The following is a 20,674-nucleotide window of genomic DNA, read 5'->3' as shown; positions in this document are numbered from 1 at the left end:
GTGCAAGATTGATGAAAGATGTAATAAATCTGCCCTTTATAGGTAGACATCTATATCCTGCACTTCCTCCAAAGAACTTAAGGAAATGTACATGGTTCATCCCCTGCCATTTTATCCTCACAACAACCTTGAGAGATAGGTGTGGTTGAGAGGCAGTGACTGGCCCAAGGTCACCTTCGTGGCTGATTGAGGGTTTAAACCAAGGCCTTCCTGGCCGTAACTTAACACTTCGCCAGTGGGCTCCTTCCACCATCTTATTCTCAATTCAAACTCTCATTCTATTCTCATTTTGAATGGCCCGCAAATTAAAGTAAGTTTAATATGGTCCGTCTCATTCAGCTTGCTTGTTTCAAACTGCCACATTCCCAAGCCATGAGGGCTTACAATTACATCTCATATTCCACCACGAAACAGTTTTAGCCTAGCTACTTGGGAGATACGCAAGTCACTATAATACATCACATCAGTGAGCTTCATAGCCGAGCACAGATTTGAACGTGCACTGCTCACATACATTCATGGAGCTGATATTCTTAACTACCACACTAAATGAAAACTGGGGGGGGGGGGTTCCCCAGCAGGCAAGCCTTTCAAGAATCCTAAAAGAAGCCAGAAGAACAGGTAAGTACACCTCCAGAAGCGTCCCTCTGGTAGCCTGCAATGGCCACTCTGGTATAACATGAACAAAAGGTTAAGTAATTCATGGACTGCTATCTATGCCTTAAGCTTCCATTTCAGCTCCCCATAGGAGTCTGTAACTGTGCTGTCAAGTTCTGTATTCTTGAGCCACACCTTTGCGAGGAACCATTCACAAGCTATTAGTAATGCACCACTCCCTTTACTACAGCTACCATGCCAACTCAGCATTGCTATTCCATCTTAAAAGGGAAAATAAACAGATCATCTTTGACACTTAACACTCCAATGTAACTGTCTTCAGCTTCCCCATATCGCAGTCAGGGGAGTTTCAACATGTAAGCCACTAACTCCCATCTAAGCCAGTTAGCCTAGTATTTGCAGTGTGAACCATTCCTAACATTTGTTAGGATACCTGCCAGGAATGCTTCCTTCACTATGTAGGGGGGATCGAGAGAGTGTGTGTAGGTGCGCATATGCGTGTGCGTGCATGCACGCGCACACACAGTTCTTTAGGTTGAATGATCCCCCGAAAGGAAAGTGGGGAAGGCACTGATTCTTGTCAAATAAGAACCCCAAGGAACACAGTTAATACCCATCAGCTTCTCACAAGTCTCGTTATATGAGGCTTGGTGCAACTGTGGAGTACAGTTCTTGTTACTAAAAGAGCGCTCCAGTTTCAAGCAACATACTTGCATAAGAAATGGCAGAAACTTGGAAGAAGTGCATTTCTGTTGTGGTCTCCTTTCTCCTGCCTCTTCTTGTGCTAGACCTGCTCCAACCACACAGCACAAGAACCATTGCTTTAGGTCTTGCCACAGAAAAGCTGGCAAAGTGACAGGAGCTGGGTATTTTTCCTGGTCGCCTGAACTTGCAGCCCCTGGGCCAGTGTAGATATAACACTTGGGATCTCTTAGGTACAGCTGAGTCAGTAGTCCAAATTGTCTGGATCCTCCATTCTCTGGGAGAATGGACCCTTTGTTGACATAAGGATAAAAATGCAATAAATATTAGTCTCTTTATCACAATTAAGCATTTACGAGGTTATGCTTAAAGCAGGTAGGTGGGTGGAAGGTTATGCTTAAAGCAAGTAGGTGGGTGGGAGGCAGAATTTGCTCCAGAAAGGCAGAAGCATGCAACCCTGGAACTCACTCCCAAAATCTTATTACCATTTTTGAGATCCTCATTGGTGAATCAGCACCAATCCCTATTCGCTTTTCAACTTTACTCCTTTTTTTAAAAAAAAGAAGTCTGCACTAACCTTACCAGTTGACTAAAATTTATGACAAGCCATTTTTTCCTTCATGACACTGGCTACTTTTAAAGGCCAAAGTGTGGCAGATGGTTATAGTTATCCGAGCAAAGATCAAGCTTAGCCACAGCATTTAAGCTACACCCCCCCAACACAGATTTACCTTAATTAACACTGTCAAATTTTGTAGAACCTTTGCCAGAGGACTGTCTATATAATCGATGTGGTAGTATCAAACAACCGCAGATCATGGCTGCAAGCTGTCAAAAAGTTCCATCAACATACACATGCAACCACTTTAACAAGGAAAAAACAAAGAATATGCAGGATTCTACCAAGCCCCCATAAGCTCATTATACACACCTTAAGGCCTATGGTATCCATGCCAATATTATAATTGTTGCAGAGTAGGGCCTAAGAGATCAAACTATAAATCACAGATATCTGCTTCAAATCTCACCTCTGCCAAGAACTCACTAGGTGGCGTTTAGGCGAGCCACTCCTACTCTCAGTTCCCCTATCTGCAATTTGGGGAAAGCAACAATGACTTTGCATACAGGGTTGTTGTGAAGATGAGAGCTAGATAATGCATGTGAAGGGCTTAGAACATGTGAAAGCAATATACAAATGCTTTAAGTTATTATGAGAGCAATCCTATGGCTCCTAGACAGAATTGGGGGGGAGGGGACTTTAGATTCCTGGATCCGAGGTCAGAGCCAGCACCCTGACCTCAGACACAGGAGTCTGACCTCCCCGCCCTTTGCAGTTGGCATGGAGAGAACCGCACCAACTGCCTCTCCGAGGTCATAAAGGCAACCTCCAAGAGAAGAAAAAGGGAGCGTGCTGGTGGGTGGGCAGGGGACAGCTTATGCCATATCTCCAGGCTTCCCCAGCCTCCTTCGCTCCCGCTCCCTAATGCCTCAGCTAGCCAGAAAAAGCTAGCAACACCCATCTAGCTAAATTGCAAAGCAGGAAACGCAGCAGAGCCAAGACTGTCTCTGCCACACCTCCCGCTCTGCACTGGATACTTGGAAGCCTCTGAGTTCGTAGACTTATGCGTATCGAGGGTGCATCCAATAGGATTGCGCCCTACATTAAACATCAAGACATGCATTCCTGCATATCACAAATCTGGAACATAATTTGCTAGATGCAGAAGGAGGACTGGACCACCATTTTGATACAGCCTTGGACAGCAGAAGGAATTTCTCCCCTCCATCCCCTAAAGTAAAGTTGCTCAGTAGCTTTAGAATTCAGGCTCATATGAGTCACCTTTGAGTGAAACCCCTCCTGTGCAAGAGAGCCAGTCATGGGTCTGAGTTTTGTGAGGGCCTTGGGCAAGATATCCTCAGTGGGTCCATCCTCCTCCCCCTCCTCCTCACCACTGTCATCACTGCCATTTCGCTTGCTCTCTCCATATGGGCCTAATCCACACCACTGCCCAGAAAGCGAGAGCGAGACAAGTAGAGGATGTTGCTCCTTCTTCTTGCCATTGTCATTGCTCACAAGCAGCAAACAGGCAGAGGCAATGAGATGGAAGGTGGGGTTGGCAGTTGGACCCCTCAGCAGGTGCCCAACAAAGCCAAACTCTGATGCCAGCCCTGCACAAAGACCTCAATCCTTCTGAAGCATCAACTGACCTCAAAGTTGACTCGTTCTCAAACTACTCCTTCAAAAAAAGATATGCCAACAAAAATGCAACTGAGCTGGAAAAGTGCAAATATGATGCCAACCAAGCGACATCAATGCCTGAAGTCGGAGCACAGCATAATTTACAGCCAGTTCCTTTAACCGGGTTAGCCAAAGAAACACTAAGCAACAGAACTAAACTCAGAACAGAAGCATTTCATAGGTAGGTGAACTGGAGGCTTTTAAGTTGCAGCAACACCTCAGCCACACAGCACCAAAGCAAAGATCAGAGACATAAATGGACTCAAGAACAGTAGCGCTGCTGGGAAAAGCAATATGGTAATATCCTGTATCCACGATGCAGGTTAAGTGGCAGCCAGCCAACTGCTTTAAAAAACCCCTGAAGATGGTGTGCAGATGAACATCTTGGCTAAGATGTGTAGCCAGATCCATAGGTTGCATAGCAGGTGGTCAGAACTGTGGGAGGAAGGAAAAACGTGACTGGCAGCAAAAAAAAGATCGGTGGATACTCATGCAAAATATGCTTCATTATCAGCATAATATTGCAAGGGTTCTCATCAGCAAACACTAAGTTTGTGGAGGCACCACTTCCAGGCTAGTTTTGAGTGTTTCCTGCTTGTGAATCTGAAGTAATGCATTTAACCAACAATATAATTGTGTTAATGCCAGGTTGGGAAAGGCTGTTTAAAGCTAAAAGGAGGGGGGGTTTGCTTTCCTTATAAACCCTTCACTAATAATGGCTGCTTTCAAGAGCAAGGTAAAGACGAGATCCCTGCATGTTTAACAACAGGCTGCCATCCAGGCAGCCTTTGATCCCACATGTGCAGGAAACCAACCGCCTTGGGAATCAGGCCTCTCCGATAGGGAGAAAAACATAAAGCTATGTGTGAGTTGAACTTTGAGACCATCCAGAACTTGCAACACACTCCGCAAATCAGAATTAATTAGGACTAGGAACTTGCAGAAAGCTCTGCAGTAATGAGTCATAAGAGAACTTCCTTGCAACAGAGTGATCCAGATGAATGAAATCTGTTCCAACACTGTCTTGTGACTTTGATATTTCACTGCCGAATACCCTGGCCTAAACTTGTACTTATAACAGCAACCTGGGATACTAACACAATAATAATAAAATCATCATCATCCAACACCACCAGATCAACGTAAGTTATGAGCTGTACTTACAGCTATAGATACATGAACACACACAGAGAGGTCTTGCATGCTATGAGCAGCAGTTAAGACATCCTTAATCTCCCAGGAAGTAATTTTGTACCAACTCTGCCATTTGTATAATCATACCCTATTTCATCAAGTTTACTCCTGAGCAATGCCTTGCCTAACAACACTACTATATGCCACTAGTGCATGCCTTGAGAATTCAGCTAAATTATAGCACGTAAAAAATCCTGTCCAGGACCATTCCCAAAGAGCACTGATTAAAGCGCTAAGAATAACTTAAAGACTGATGTGTACAGAAGGTATTTTGGATTTCCCATCAGTGAACCCCAACAACTGACATACAATTAAGGTGTGGGGGGGGGGAGATGCTGACAGAGGCAAACCTGCTGACCTCTTCCTACAGAGAAGTCAGCATGTTTCGCTGGAAGAAGAGCAGTCTGAGTTGCCACCTTCCAAAAGGAAGTGCAAAAATGCTGAGAATGCAGCATCTGCTTGTTTCGATAACACACCCGGATGCAAGCCATTGTTCTGTTGCTGGACAGAAAACTGGGCCCTGTCCCCAAACATATTTATCTTCACAAGACTGCCAACTTGACAATGTTTGCATGCTGCAATCTTCCTAGCGTAGTGTTTCCTATGCTTTTGATACCTGGAGCACTTTCTTCCTGGATCAGACCAGGGAGTTACACTTATTTCACTCTTAACACTCAGATAATGTTTATCAGTTCTCGCAACAAGCAGAATGACTCCTTCCAACTGAAGGACAGCCCAGTTAATGCTCCACCCTTTCCTTTGCCTGTGTCAAACCTCAGGTAGGTCGAATAAGGATTTTGTGATGCAGTGGTATCTATTATTTAATATTTATTGAATAGCTTTATATACCACTTATATCTAAAAAATGTCCCCAATCTTGGCCGTGCTGTGTAATTATTTCTAGTTTTCCTGTGCCTATAGACTGATGCAGAGGCTACATCAACTGCACCCTTAATCCCTCCTAGACAAGGATAGCACTGCTGATGTAGTAGCTGGGAGATGAACCAACGAAACATGGGGTACCCTGCTCCAAACACATAAAGGGATACATACCTATAATATGGCGGCTTAGTTTTTTCAAGGCACCCACATCTGTAAATCTTCCATTTCTCAGCACACTCCGCAGGACTGCAGATCATTCCACTGCTCCAACATGCTTAGTGGGGGCTTATAATTATTAAGTTTGTCACCCTCATTCCCCACAACTGTGTTCCAATATGTGTAAAGATTGTGCACTAAACTAGGCAGACCTAGCCTCTAATTATTCATGCACCACTGACAAGTCAAACTAGACTACTATAAATGCATTCTACATGGGGCTGCCATTAAAGACTGCTTGGCAACTTCAACTGATGCAAAACACAGCTGACCACAGCTGTTGGGGGGGTGAGACAGCTGGAGCATGCAACACCAATATTATACCAGCTGCACTGGTTGCTATGCTTCTGGACCCAATTTAAAGTGCCAGTATTGATCTTCAAAGCCCTAAATGATTCAGGGTCAGGTTAATTGAAGCACCACCTTCACCTGGATGTCCTTTAAGATCAGCTTCTGTGGTCCTGCTCATGGGCTCAGTGACATCAAGCAGATTGGCAAGCACAAGAGACAGGGCCTTTTTAAGGATGGTCCTTTGATTGTGTAACACCCGCCTAATTGATGGGCATCATATGACTCCATTAATCTAGGCCTTTAAAGGGGGTTTATAGCCACATATATTTAAAATGGCCTTTTATCTAGAGGTGTCATTGTGGCAGTGCTGCTGCTTTGATGCTGTTTCAGATCAGCATCAGATGTTCTTGCTGATTTTAATGGCATACCGCCACCCTGGGTTTGGATTATACTGTTTTCATTTGCTTTATGGAACTTACAATATTGTATTTTATGATTGTGCATACTGTACTTTTATGCTATGTAAGTCACTGTGTGAGGGTTTTTACCCTAAAAGGGAGCCTAAATTTAAACAATCATATGCAAGCCTTTGACTCTATTGTTGCTTAATTTTAATTACTGTTAGTTTTGGCTCTGTTTCTTTTTGCTACTGCTTTTAGCTTGCTATGAATATGATTGTTTCTATTCCTTTATAATTTGTAAACCCCTTTGAGCGACTCGTTTTTGGAGGGCAAAAGAAAGGCTTATGTTTTTTAATTAAATAAATGTGCATCTGATGAACTCTGGTCTATGAAAGCTTACACCATATGGTCCATGGGGTCACGAAGAGTCGGACACGACTGAACAACAACAATTATTATTATTATTAAATTTATTAATCGCCCATCTGGCTGGTTACCCAGCCACTCTGGGCAATGTACAGCATACAATAAAAACAGTTTAAAACAATAAAATTCTACAATAAAAACATTTTCTAAAATACCCTAACCCACCCCAAATGCCTGCCTGAACAACCACGTTTTTAATGCACGACGGAAGCTCATTAAAGAGGGGGCATGACGGAGTTCCCTAGGGAGGGAGTTCCACAGAGACAAGTCCAACAAGTCTTCAAGGTGTTACAGTCCTGTACTTAAAGCTGGGAAGTAATGCAGGATTTCCCAGAAAGTGTTCAGACTTGATCCCCAGAAGGAAGGAAAAAAAGACTGAGCATGCCTGCTATGGGCTCCATTGTACAACACATGGGTGGGATAATATCACAAGAACAGCCAGCCAATCTTGGATGGAAGGCAACTTGCTGCTAGTAACATTTTACTTCCCATCATTCCACAGCTCTCTTCTTAAAAGCACATTTCAGTATAAGTACAGCAAAGAATAAGACAAGTCACTGCGAATTATCCAGTGGATTGTCTAGCACATGCAGTCATCAAGAGGAATTACATACTGAAGGAACAATACGAACAGGAAGGGGAACATGTAAATAAATGTGAAAACTCTATCATGTGACAGCATTTAATAATTTGCTGCTGTAGTGCCAAGGAGGGCCTTCTTAAGGTAAAACCAACTAGCCACCTTCCAAATCATGAAGTCTGCAACCCACAAATGCTTTGACCACCCCATCCCACCCTCAGCAGTTGTTCCATAGGCTAGACTTCCACATTTTAAAGAAATCGCTCCAGAACAAGTACGGTGTTCAAAGACGGGCGGGGGGAATGGGTTTTTTTTCCCCTCCCAGAGCTGAACGGAAAAATTAGAAGTGTTTGGAAAACACAGAACAACCTCACGGGGATATGTTGCTTCAGAATGATGAACCTTTTGAAAATAGTGTTTTAAAATATTATAGCCAATTCACATGATTACTGCAGAACTAAGATACTTCTGTATCTTAGAAGGTAAGCAATGGAAAACTTTATTTCCAAAACTGGGTATATTTGTAACTGTTTGAACATAATTAAGGCATGTACATTTATAAAAATTTAAGAGTATAAGAACATAAGAGATATGATGAAACCAGTATTCTGTTCCCACAGTGGCCAACCAGGTGCCTATGGGAAACCCACACGTAGGAAATGAGTCCAATAGAACACTCATGTTTATGTTCCCCAGCAACTGCTAATGAAAGGCATACTGCCTCTGACATTGGAGGTAATATATATATAGCCATCATGACTAGAGGCCATTCACAGCCTCATCCTCCATGACAATGGAGGATTACCAAACAATAAGCTACAAGTTCCATGTTCTTAAAGCAGGAATAACATGTAAGGTGCCCTAGGAATTTATTAAGGGCAGTGTAAAAACATAGAACATATTAAGAACTTAAGAGCACCACAGTTTAAGTTTGACAGTTACCACAGACATTTTCACTTTCCCCCGCCAGTTTCCAGGGCCTCAAAATTTCTAGATGTCTTATATTTTTCAAGGGCCATTAATAACCCTCCAATATGCACATAAGAAAGCATCCTATTGCATAGGCTGACACCATAAAGGTTAGTTTCAGTCACCTACCAAGCCAATGAATTCTTGCTAGCTTGCCTGACACCACAAGTCAGTGTCAAGCATTTGTGGCACACACAGAGAACCAAACCCCTCTTCCCATTATCAAAAGCTTTACAGCTTGACGGCTACATGTGGGAGAAGCTGCATAATGGATGGGGCTAAAATACGAGTACTAGACTGAGACTTGAATGGAACGTTATAATGCAGACTTCAGTCTGGCAAGGTCTACTTTTGTTTTTTACCAGAACCCAGAGAAACACCAACAAGACCATGGTGCAAAAGACATATACTTCAGATTAAAGAATTCTGAATCCAGGAATTTGTTTTGAGTTCTAGTACTTAAGAGGGTTCACAGTCCTTCCACACAAAACTCCACTCCTGATTATCTCCTACTTTATTTCAGCAGCATAATTTGGCGGGGGAGAGTAATTTTGTTGCTGCTATTGTTACACAATTGGGAGTCAGAAATCCTTCCGGATCTGCTTCAAATCACCCAGATATCTACCAGTAGTTCCAGATCTATCATCTGCTCTCCACCTGCTCTACAACCATTTGAGAGGGACCCTGGAACATGAACAAGGTGTTCCTCATATGAGCAAAAAAAGACAGATGTTCAGGAAGGTACTCAAATACGCATGCAGTCGAAGTTTTTCACAGCCAGTATGCTATGGAAAGGAGGCCAGCTTTCTTTACATGGAACGCTTCATTGCCAGAGCAACTGACAGAGACCAAAGACGAGTGCCCGAGCTGAAAGTGAGCAGGGATGCAGGTTTCATCTGTCACTTCGAGAGCTGACAGTGGCCGATACGTACAGCCTGCATGTTGAATAATGTATCCCCAGTCAGCTTAGAGGCCAAACTATCTGGCACACAAAGGAGACCTTGGTCACAGCACTTGAAAATACCTTTCTTGAAATAATCCAGATACCAAAAGCATTTAAACCAAATCAGTAGAGGGGGAAATTATATATAAGATGGGTGCTTATGACCTGGTTTCTCTATCCCTTCAGAGAGAATGGGTTTTTTTACTGTGTTCCAGGGAACTCTGAAGTTCCAGGGAAGCTTATCAGGGGTTCTTCAGAGAAGAGATAGCAACAACAGACAGAACCACAAAACAGTGTTCTTCTGCAGTTCGTAGACACAGGGAGTGTCAGGTATGTTCTGGGGTGCTCTCATCAACCCATACGGAGAGACAGTGCAGCCCAGTGGGCCTGGCCAAGACTCCCTGTGCACCGAATGTGTGGTCTAGAATACAGCTTGACTGTAATGTATGGGGGTTCCCACAGGTGACATGCAAGGGATTCTCAGTAAACAAGCTGATACCTGAAGATTTCCGACAAGGTTAGAAGTTCAAGAACCACCACCCCAAGAGGATTGCATCACGTGCCCCCCAGAAAGAACATCATGCCAAGGGCAAGAACCTGGCCTTATCCAAAAGCGAGAGAAGGAACAGCTGCAGGCAGCTTGCTTTGCCCTCCCTCCCTGAAAGAACACTCAGCTCCAACTGACATTGTCCCTGGAGAAGCAGAAGCTGCCTTGAGAATCATTTATTTATTATTTATTTTATTATTGCATTTATATCCCGCCTTTTTTCCTCTTGCAAGGAACCCAAGGTGGCTTACATTATCCTCCTCCTCTCTGTTGTATCCTCACAACAACAACCCTATGAGGTAGGTTGGGCTGAGAGTCTGTGACTGGCCCAAAGTCACCCAGTGAGCTTCCATGGCCAAGTGGGGACTAGAACCCAGATCTCCCGGCTCCCAGTTCGTTACTCTCACCACTACACTACACTGGCTCAAAGGCAAGGTATAAATCTTTGACTGAAAGGCGAGGTATAAATCTTCAAAATAAATTTTTAAAAGCTAAACTTATGAGGACTTGCACCAACCACCAATCAGGGCACCGCTGAACAGTGATTTGGGGCAGAAACTGCTCCATCCTATATTTTTCCATGAAAATGTTTTATTTCCAAAAATGCATTGTTTCGTAAAATTAGTAACATGATGAATACAATACCTAACTGGCTAATTTTAAAGTTGTTTTCCAGGTGACTATACCTATGAAAAGACCATCTCTAACACACAGATCTTTGGGAATGCATAAGGGCGCTATCCTATGCATGTTTCGAAAGAAAAACAGTCCTACAACTCTCAGCATTCTCCAGCCAGCCATGCTGGCTGGAGAACACTGGGAGTTTAGGTCTTTTCTGTCTAAACATGCATAGGATTGTGCCTTAAATTGCAGTACAATCCTATGTATGTCTAGTCAGAAGTAAACCCCATTTACTTCAGTAGTACTTATTCCCAGGTAAGCATATATAGGACTGCAGGTAGAGGTTTGTATCCAATGGTGTCTGCCCATCAACAGAATGGTATCTGTCAGAGGAACAGAGTCCCCTTGCCCCCACCCAAAATCTGCTCTGGAGAGTTAGGTGACAAGTTTTCAGTGCCTTCATTGTTTTTCTACAACTTCAGCCAATGAACGTGTGCTAGGAAGAGTAATGTCTTAAAATATTTAGAAGTATTTCAACAAACACAATTTCCAAGTTCAGAATATAACATCTAAACCATATTAAGCATGTTTTGTTGAACTTCTCTTATCAAGTACTTCAAATACTTTTGGTCATTGGAAAGATGCAAGTTGTCTACATAGCTCATAAAACTAACATGGTATATTTCTATTTGATGAACTAAACTAAAGAAGTTAAATGTGTACCCTAAATTAGATCCCAATTTAGGGCATCAGAAAATCTCCAGGAAAAAAAATCTAATTCAAAGTTTTCCAGAAAGAGTACATTACTGCTACTGAAGACCACTTTTATAATGAGGTTAACCTACTAGGCAACAAGTCTTTTTGCTTGTGTTTACTAACAAACATTTTCTATTCAGCCTAGTATTGTTCTTTTACCAATGTGAACAGTAGTGGGCCACCATATCCCTATGAGGATCAGTGGAGAAATACTCTTGGGTAGTAAATAGCTTTGCCACTACCTACAATTCGCTATGTTGTAGACTGTGTTGGATCTCTGTGTAAGCTATAACTTGGCAGTTTTCTTTAAAACAATATGTTTCTCATTTATTTAAAGTGTAATTGCATTCTTTCTATGACCTGGCAACATCAAGTTTCTGATTATATAAGAGACTATATTGTTAGGGCAAGTTCCCTCCACTCGCATACAGTTGTCTTGACTCTAATACTTCCACTCCTCCCCTACACATCATCCTTCCAAGTTTCTAGTTGCAATAATCCTTCCTCTTTTATTAAGAAAATTACAAAGCAAGCCTCAATTATGCCATAAAATTTTATCCTTGAACATTTGAAGCAGAAACAATGCTTTTCAAGAGTCCAAAAAGCACCACCAAAACCCTGAATCCTATATTTTTTCATGTTTGTTCACAAGTGTTTGCAGGCCCTGTTTTCCCCTCTTTGCTGCTAATTCAGTGTCATTTTTTATTTCAGCCCTCCTTGAGTGATCCCAGCCAATCAGGGATAACACTGCAGAACTGACATCACAGTACCACATGCCAATTGCTTTGTCCTCGCTCTAAAGAGGCAGGGGAGAGAAAAGCATCCTCATTGCAAGGGCCTGATCTAAAGGCAGATGAAGTGGAAACCTTGGTTTAGCTAAGTAGGCTGTGTCTGGTCAGTGCCTGGGAAGAAGAACCCCATGTAACCTGCCTTGAATTCCATGGAATAAATGCAGGATATAATAGTAGTAAAAAAACCATGCCAATGCTCCATTACCAGCAATTTCTGCACAGCAAAAAATGCTCAACTCTTGTGCCTCAGCAATGGGATGGCCCCTGTAACATTCTAGCACCTTCCCCCCACACACAAAATCACAGAAGTGCTTGTGAAAATTAGCCCTCTTTTTTCTACTCAACGCAAAACAAATACAGCTATAATCATTTAAAGTCAGCTGCTCCAGAACAAGAGATGCAATACCAAGCTTCCTCCTTAGTTATCTTTTCAGTGCACAAAGGATTAAAGGGATTTTTGTCTAATTTCAGAGAAATCCAAATGAAGGGAATCCCCTATTTCAGAAGACATAAGTAATGAAACAAGTGTGATAATGTGAGCAGCAAAACAGCATTGCCTCTCACCAACACTGTCTTCTATGTACACATTTTGCTTTATCACTCTATACTGTTCTCTGGGCAAGATCTTTGGCACAAGACACAACAGCATTTTCCAGAAACAGTGACTTGCATACATTAGCCATGATTTACCAAGTTCAAAAGAAACAATTCTGGAAAGAAAACAGTGCTTCCCCCAACATTACATCAACTTCATGATGAAGTACAGCAGCTTAAAATCCACCAGCTCTTAAGCGCAGTTTGAAGAGTCCTGGCTCAGAAAAAAACACATCTGCAGGAATTCCAAATCAAGTCAGAAGAGTTTTAATAAGACCACCAGCGTTCATCTGGGGACTGGGACAGTCCAGTTCTTAAGACTAGCAAGGTGTCTGCTATTATAAGAGGTAGGGTATGTCTAAGTATATGACAAGGACTTTTGTAAGGGCTCAGCTCCCAGCAGGATTCCTCTTAGTAAAGACCAAGCCACTCTACATTAGTGCTAGAAGGAAGGGTTTGCCCTCAGCGCTGTTATCCTTAAATGCAGTGTCATTCTTTTTCCCCAGAGTAGAGAATGGTAAACATTCACTTGTGAAAGAACTGTAAAGAGGTGCAAGGGGTGGGGACTAAAACCCATCCCTAGTCAAACACTCATGAAGGGGGCAATCCTATGCATGTAGGACTTTTTTCTGCCTACACAACTTCCAGCATCCCCATGCTGGCTGAGGGATGCTGGGAGTTGTAGGACTTTTTTCTGTCTAAGCATGCATGGGATTCTGCCCTAAGAATCAAGAATCTGCTGCAAGCCATTCTTGGGTCATGCTTCATGATCACAGTAGGACAGAACACTGGGAACTTGCTGAGAAAAATGGAAATGCACAAAATGAATATTCTTGGGAGAAAAACCCAAAGTCTATTCTACAGAATACTGCAGGTCCTGAACTGAAAAAGCAACACATTTCAATCAAACCATCCATTACTACAATGAAAGCGAGTGTTTCTGAAATCTGCAGGGAATGTGGCAAAACTGTTTAACACTACCCTATACTGAGGAGGAGCAGCGCACTGGATCTCTCTCCAAGGCTGCACTGCCAACTTCTATGCAGCAGGGAAGTCTGCTGCAGCTCAGCTAGTCATTCCTACCTGCACAGGTTTTCCTGACACAGGAGGTTCGGAGCCAACACTCAACAGGAAACCAGATTCTTTTTTTTTATTTTTACACTACAACCATTAACCCTGGAGAACTGTTCTTGCTACCGCTGCTGTACAGAGACATGCCCATGATTTACTTATAGCGGAATGTCAATTACCCAGCAAGTACTAGGTGTAATGCTTTTGGTCCATGTCTGAAGGGAGCACAGGCTTCAAGGAGAAGCTCAGCAGTCTGATTTTGTTAAAAGCTGCAGGCAGATCTGGAAAGGAGCAAAGCAGAGAAGCCTTCCTCTTGCACACCCCTCCTACAACACCACACCTCGCAGCAGGCGCTACAGGAGGCAGAGATCCAGTCTTGCCCACGCAGTAAGTTCTAAATATTCTCATGAAGTGGCAACAGCAGGAATTACAGTACATGAAGCAATTAGCGAAGATTCCCTCCCCCTGCCCCACACACAGAGATGTTAAGCACATGTTGAAGCTTAGGTCAGGCCGACGTCTGAAGGGGCGGGTACAAGGGCACAGGGAAGCCAGCCCAACCAAGCAATACAGTGAATACAGAAGTTCTGGTTCTGAAACAATGAGCATTCACCACAGCTTGGAGGGAGGCAGGCTGTCAAGGTGCACACAGAAGTTCACCACCCCTGAGACATCTTCACACATGCCTGCATGTGTGGGAGTGGAAGCAGCTGCTTCATTTGGGAAAGATAATGCCCCAACCCCGCCGCCGCCACCCCAGCTTCAGAAACCAAAGCAGCAGCAACAGCTTCTGGAGAAAAGCTGCCCTTGGCAGCGAACACCGGGGGCGTTGCTGCAGGGTCAGGCCAGCACTCTAACAGGGGCTGACAGTTTGGCAGCGAGAACGCTATGCCTCCAGAGCACCCATCCCCAATCTGGTGCTGGACCACAATGCCCGCCGTTCCCAGCCAGCATGCCATGGGAGTTCCAGTCCAACACACCTGGAGAGCACCATGATGGGGAAGGCTGCTCCAGAAAGCGGCAGCATGTTCGCTCCTCCCCCTTCAGTAACCTGTAGAACTTTTCTGGGAGGGGGGGGAGGTATCTGCCTATAAGGCAGGTACCTGCACTGCCTGCCCTCCTAAGACTTCACCCTCAAGCCTTCTGTATTGCACCAACAAAAACACGGCCTCTTCCTCAGCATTCAAAACACACCACATAAGAGGAATCCTCAAATACATCTGACACCCTTCAAAACCTTATTCAACACCTGTCATCTGAATTCTGTTCCTGCACTCCCCTGTCCTTTGTAACTGCTGCTACAAGCAGCTACAGACCCATATTTTCTTCAGCTTTACACAAGCCTCAGTGTGACCAGATACCGCTCCCCTGGTCACATTATGCTCTCTGAACCTGGATTACTCTTATCACACTATATCCCACAGTTCGTTTAGCTCAAGATCCCATTGCCATAAAGTTTAGCCTAATGCCCACCTCCTGAAGTCCATCAAACCCAATTGCCCTTCTAGATGTTTAACCTGCCCCCTGCACCTCTCCAATTCCACTCTCCTGTCCTACCTTAATCCCCTTTCTCCTTTCCATCAGCTGGGGCCAGATCAGCCTTAAATGGCCAAGAAGGCCAAAATACAGGCTAGAAATTGAAAAAAAAAAATAGGCATGCATGCCAACTGAACTCCCAACTCACTCATTTTGACTGCTCATGCATACCCCAAGTTAGTTTGGGGCTTCCCTTTTGAATTTTCCATTTTCTGCAACCGTCACCAAGCCTAACCCACTATCAAGGTGTAACTCTCCCTGAATCCCCCCCACCAGCAACCCACACCCTCTCCCTCAGTTCTAGTGACCTAATTCTTCCAGCCCAACTCAGCTGACTGCACCCCCAGGTTACCTTGCTACCCCGTGTCCCTGCACATCAGCCTAATAAATATTCCAGTGTGAAAGCAGATAACCCTTCCCAATTCAGTTCCAGAATACCTGTCCTTGGTTTCTCTTCCCCAACCTGCCAAACCACCACAGATCCATCCCATGGAGAAATGGGGAAGTCACATCCCAGTCACCTCCCTCTCGCACAGGTGCTTCTCTTCCCCTTCCAAATTAGCACCAGACTATTTCCACCCACCCACACTATATACACAAACATGAATGCCAAACACTTTGAAGCACCTCCCTACATTCCAGCCACCCCACCCTCTCTGTTTCCATATAGGGCTCCCCCCCCCACCCCACTTTATACCCTAACGCCTTCACATCACTTCTCCATCCCTTAACACCTAAAATTCCAGCAGCTCTCCCTGAAAGATAGTAGAGACCCCCTTTCATGCCAGATACACATCTGTTTCCCCTCCCTTTCAAAATTACCCCCAGAATCTTCTTTCTTTCCTCCACCTTAAGTAGAAACAGTGAGTTCTCTCTTACTCACTTCCAAATGCTTTGAGCCTGTCCCACCCCACAAATGCCCAATAGACACCCCTTATATCCCATTCACCCTCACCCCTCCACTGCTCTCTCCCTTACCATGCCTAGAGTGTCACCAGTATCTCCCCCACCCCACTCCCCAAGTTACAAGACTCTTTCCTAACTTCCCCACACCAGACCTACATCTGACTTCAACCCACACTCAAGGCCACCCCTGAACTCTTCTTTTTCCTTATTTAACCCAAACCACTTTCATTTCACTTCTGTTCCTTAACCCTTTAATAATTCAGCACCACCCTCAAAGCTCACCCTTCTGTCTACACTAGGGTCCCTCACCCTACAGCTTGCACAGCAAGTTTCCTCTCCCCACCTCCTGTCCTTTAATGCCAATCAACTTCAACTCACACTTTCTTCCTCAGTTCCTAACGCTAACCCTCCCGCACCCAGGCTGTCACACAGATGGCCTCCCACTTCCCTCCCTCTAGGCAACCACAGAACCTCCTTTATTTTCCCCTTGCCCATTATATACAGACCCTGAATGCCATTCAAGGCCTCCCCCCGCCCCATTTAATCTCAGTCCCCTTCACTTCCCAATGCTTTACTCCCAGCCAACACCTCCCACAACAAGCCTAAACCATTACAAAGATGGCTTCCCCACCTAAATCACCCCAGGACCTTCTCACTCTACACACACACACACACACACACACACCTCTTGCTACATGCATGCATATACACATCCCTCTCCTCCAAACACCCCCTTCAATCCCAGTCACTTCCCCCTTTGCAGTTCCCCAGTCCCAGGAACCTTACCTAAGATGTCATACAAATGATTCTCCTTCCCTGACACCATTTCCCAGAACCCAAAACCTTCCTTTGGAAAAGTGGATAAGATTAAACAGGGTATTTGGAGGACCCGAAACAGCAAGCAGTATAGGTGTATGTATATGAGTACAGTCTTTTGAGAGAGAGAGAGAGAGAGAGAGAGAGAGAGAGAGAGACTATGCACATATACATACATACCACTCCTCTTGTTTCCCCTACCCCACTACTCCAAAGGCCCCACTTTAATCCCTGTCACACTTCCCCCAGCCCAGTCCCGGCAGACCTATGCAAACTATCATGCAGAAGCAAGCCCCCTTTCTAGATTAAGCACAACACTCTGCAATCACACACGCGCACACACACACTATGGAATAGGGGGGAACAGGGGTGAAAGGAACAGGACGAATTGGGGGGGTACCTGGAGGAGCGAGATATAGATACATGCACAGTTATACATACACACAAGCTCTCAACTCCAATTTCCAGATACCCCCTTTTCAGTCCCAGCCACCTTCAGTCTCCCCACTCCCCAATTCCTCACTTGCTAGCAGCCCCCCCCCCCACATACATATATACACACAACGCCCTTGGAACCCTAATCTGTCACACAGAGCCATTACTTCTCTCTCTCCACCCCAAGGCCTTTTCCTAAGTCCCCTCAGCCATTTACCACAGACAAGACCCCCCTCGCCCACCTGCCAACCCCCTCGCCCCACCTTCGCCCCCTCGCCCACCTGCCAGGGCGCCCCCCACCTTCGCCCCCTCGCCCACCTGCCAGGGCGCCCCCCACCTTCGCCCCCTCGCCCACCTGCCAGGGCGCCCCCCACCTTCGCCCCCTCGCCCACCTGCCAGGGCGCCCCCCACCTTCGCCCCCTCGCCCACCTGCCAGGGCGCCCCCCACCTTCGCCCCCTCGCCCACCTGCCAGGGCGCCCCCCACCTTCGCCCCCTCGCCCACCTGCCAGGGCGCCCCCCACCTTCGCCCCCTCGCCCACCTGCCAGGGCGCCCCCCACCTTCGCCCCCTCGCCCACCTGGAGATGCTCCTGGAAGCGGATGGGCAGGATTTGAGCCATGGCGGCGGAAGCGTTGTTGGGGTTTGAGGGCTCCAGCCCGACGTCGGGGCGGGGGAGCTGGTCTCTCCTCCGGGGTGAAGAAAGGGAAGGAGCAGGGGGCGGCCGGCGCGGAGGGCGGCGGAGAGGGGGAAGGGCGGCTCTTAATGGCGGGGAAGGCAGAGACGGAGGGAGGCCGCTGCGGGCGATCCGGAAACAGCCCTCGCTCGCTCGGCGGAAGAATACGCCGCTTTCTCCTCAGGAAAAGGGGGCGCAGCGACAGAGGCGGCTCCCTCCGCCTGGCCCTCTTCTCCTCCCTCCTCACCTGCCGCCGATTAAGCGCAGCGGCGGAAGGATCCCATGTCGAAAACGGGCGGCCGCCCACGTATGGAATCAATGGGAGTAGGCGGAAGGATCCTTGAAACCGGAAGGGACTTTTTCTCGGGGTTTTTCTGAGGGGAGAAGCCCCGCCTCCACTCGCGCTAGTTCTCGTCTTTTTTTTTTTGCCACATCATGCGACCTGGGCGGAGGGTGACGTCACTTCCGTTCCTAACGCCCCACCTGGGCGTCAGTCCCCTGATCACATGATAGGGGAGGGGGGGTTACTTTAAAAAAAAAACGGACGCGCAAGGTGGACGTTCTAGGCGGGAATTCACCTTGCTCCCCTCCCTCGCTGGTACTATAGGAGTCTCTCGTGAGAAAAGGCGTTCCGCCGACCGACAAATGGTGTGGGGGGTTAATGCGACTGCGCGTCAAAAGAAGCGGTTCCCTTGGCGTAGGTTCGAATCCCACACTGCATACAGGGAGAGGTGACCTTGGACACAATAACCTTGTTCCACAGGTGGATGAAAAGGGATGAATGGAGTAAACAAATAATTCTTGGGAGGTGGGTTTCTGTAAGGGTAGCTCCCCAGCTGCATGCCCAAAAGACAATTTATTTAAAAGTGTGTTTTTTTTAATCTTGCTCCTCAGCTAAAACAACTCCCAGTGCAGTTTACATACAATCAGTAAAATGCTACAATCCCTGCCTGCGGGCTTACCATCTGAAAAGATACGACGCACAAGGAAAAGGAGATGGGGAGGGGAGAGGAAAAAACCAAGCGGTCTTTCAGCAGGGCTGAAATTCCTTTTATAACCTGCTCTGTAACAGTAGTTCGCTGGGTGGTGCACAAAGAGGTAAAACAGTAACATTAAGAAAGCACAGCTGCATAAAATACCATTTCAATGCCTAAGAATTAGCAGAGGCTCATCTACTTCTAGCATATGGTATTCAGAGGTATACAAACTCTGAACATGGATGTTTCATTCTTAATCATCACAGCCAACATGTGGGACCCACAGCAAAGCATTACAGTATGGTGTGCTCCTGTCTAGGGTTCAAGCCAGCTGTGTCTTCTTGCAGTATATTCCATTCCATCTCCCCGGTCAGCATGAGACCGTTTGGGGTTCCCACTCTCAGGGTTTATTTTTTTCCCCTAAAGATGTTTGGTTTTTGCAAACCTTGGGGTTTCCCCAAGCCTGCTGATACGTCTTTCGTGTGTGTGGGTAGTGCTATTTTGAGTACATAAGAATCAGCACTCACCCCTGAACATCGATAATAGGAGGGAATGATAAGAACTGGATTAGACAACTAAAGGTCATGGTTTACCACCATGGCCAGTTGGATGCCTCTGGAAAGCACACACAGCCATCATTTTTGTTTGCCCACTGCATCTAATATTCAGTCTGCCTAATGGCAGGGCTGGCCCTGTGTGATTCTCTTATCACTATACCTGTTAAATTATCATCATTGGAGAGACTGCAGAAGCCATATGGAATATACTTCAGGTTTGCCTTTGGCTGGGTCCACAGCTCTGCAAGCTCCCCTGCCTCTGGTGGTATGCCACCTCTGCAGCAAAGACCACAAAAGTAACAACCTCAAACTTTTTAATGAACTGGCTTACATCTCTGCTAGTTGTTTGTAGGTCAAAAACAAATGTTGTGTTCGCTGCCTGGCCAGGTGGAGGAAATTTTCACTCACCCCAGGCAATCAGGGAATGGCTATTGGCATGTCTGGGTTATGCCCTGCAGTGGAGAGTGAGGAGCGCCACACCTTTTTGAGGCCTGACGTTGCCTTCAAAGGCATTACAAGCAGTTTGAGGGAGAGCTGTTTCTTACATAAGACTTTCACGATAGCCTTATCTATTCTAATCCCAAAAGACAGGCAATGTAAAAATAGAGAACCATGGATTAAAATAGATGATGGGGCTTGGGGTTGGGGGAAACTCTGTACAGCCCAAGGAAAGTTCATGGATCGCCCTGAACTGTAAGAGAACCTCCAATCACCCTAAGGTTTGTGGGCGGGGGGGAAAACATGGATACTTTTAAGGAGTGTGACTTTTAAGCTGCAAATGCTAAGCATTGAAAGTAGGAGCTACAACAAGACATTACAATGTGGAATACTCTTGTTCAAGAATTTTTGTTCTTCTGCCCTGAGGAGAACATTACATGGCATCAGAAAAACAGCAGCAGCAGCGAAGACTACTGTGGCACCTTAAAGGCAACT

At 45.6% G+C, this 20,674-nt stretch overlaps 1 protein-coding gene across 1 annotated transcript in view; it reads right to left on the bottom strand.

Annotated features, from left to right (window-relative positions):
• CLTC (clathrin heavy chain) overlaps positions 1–18,613 on the bottom strand; it is a 79,515-nt gene extending 60,902 nt beyond the window's left edge. Inside the window, exon 1 of the mRNA XM_084823320.1 lies at positions 18,112–18,613. Within this exon, the coding sequence (XP_084679446.1) occupies positions 18,112–18,153 (42 nt within the window). The 5' untranslated portion in view covers positions 18,154–18,613. The remainder of the gene's footprint in view (positions 1–18,111) is intronic.
• Between the last annotated feature and the right edge of the window lie 2,061 nt (positions 18,614–20,674).

This window comes from Heloderma suspectum, chromosome 16, assembly GCF_057233095.1.
Source record: "Heloderma suspectum isolate Gila_16-S chromosome 16, 16-S_ref, whole genome shotgun sequence".
In the NCBI taxonomy this organism is placed as follows: domain Eukaryota; kingdom Metazoa; phylum Chordata; class Lepidosauria; order Squamata; family Helodermatidae; genus Heloderma; species Heloderma suspectum.
Note: the sequence above shows the minus strand (reverse complement) of the source record. Positions and strands in the feature narration are given on the sequence as shown.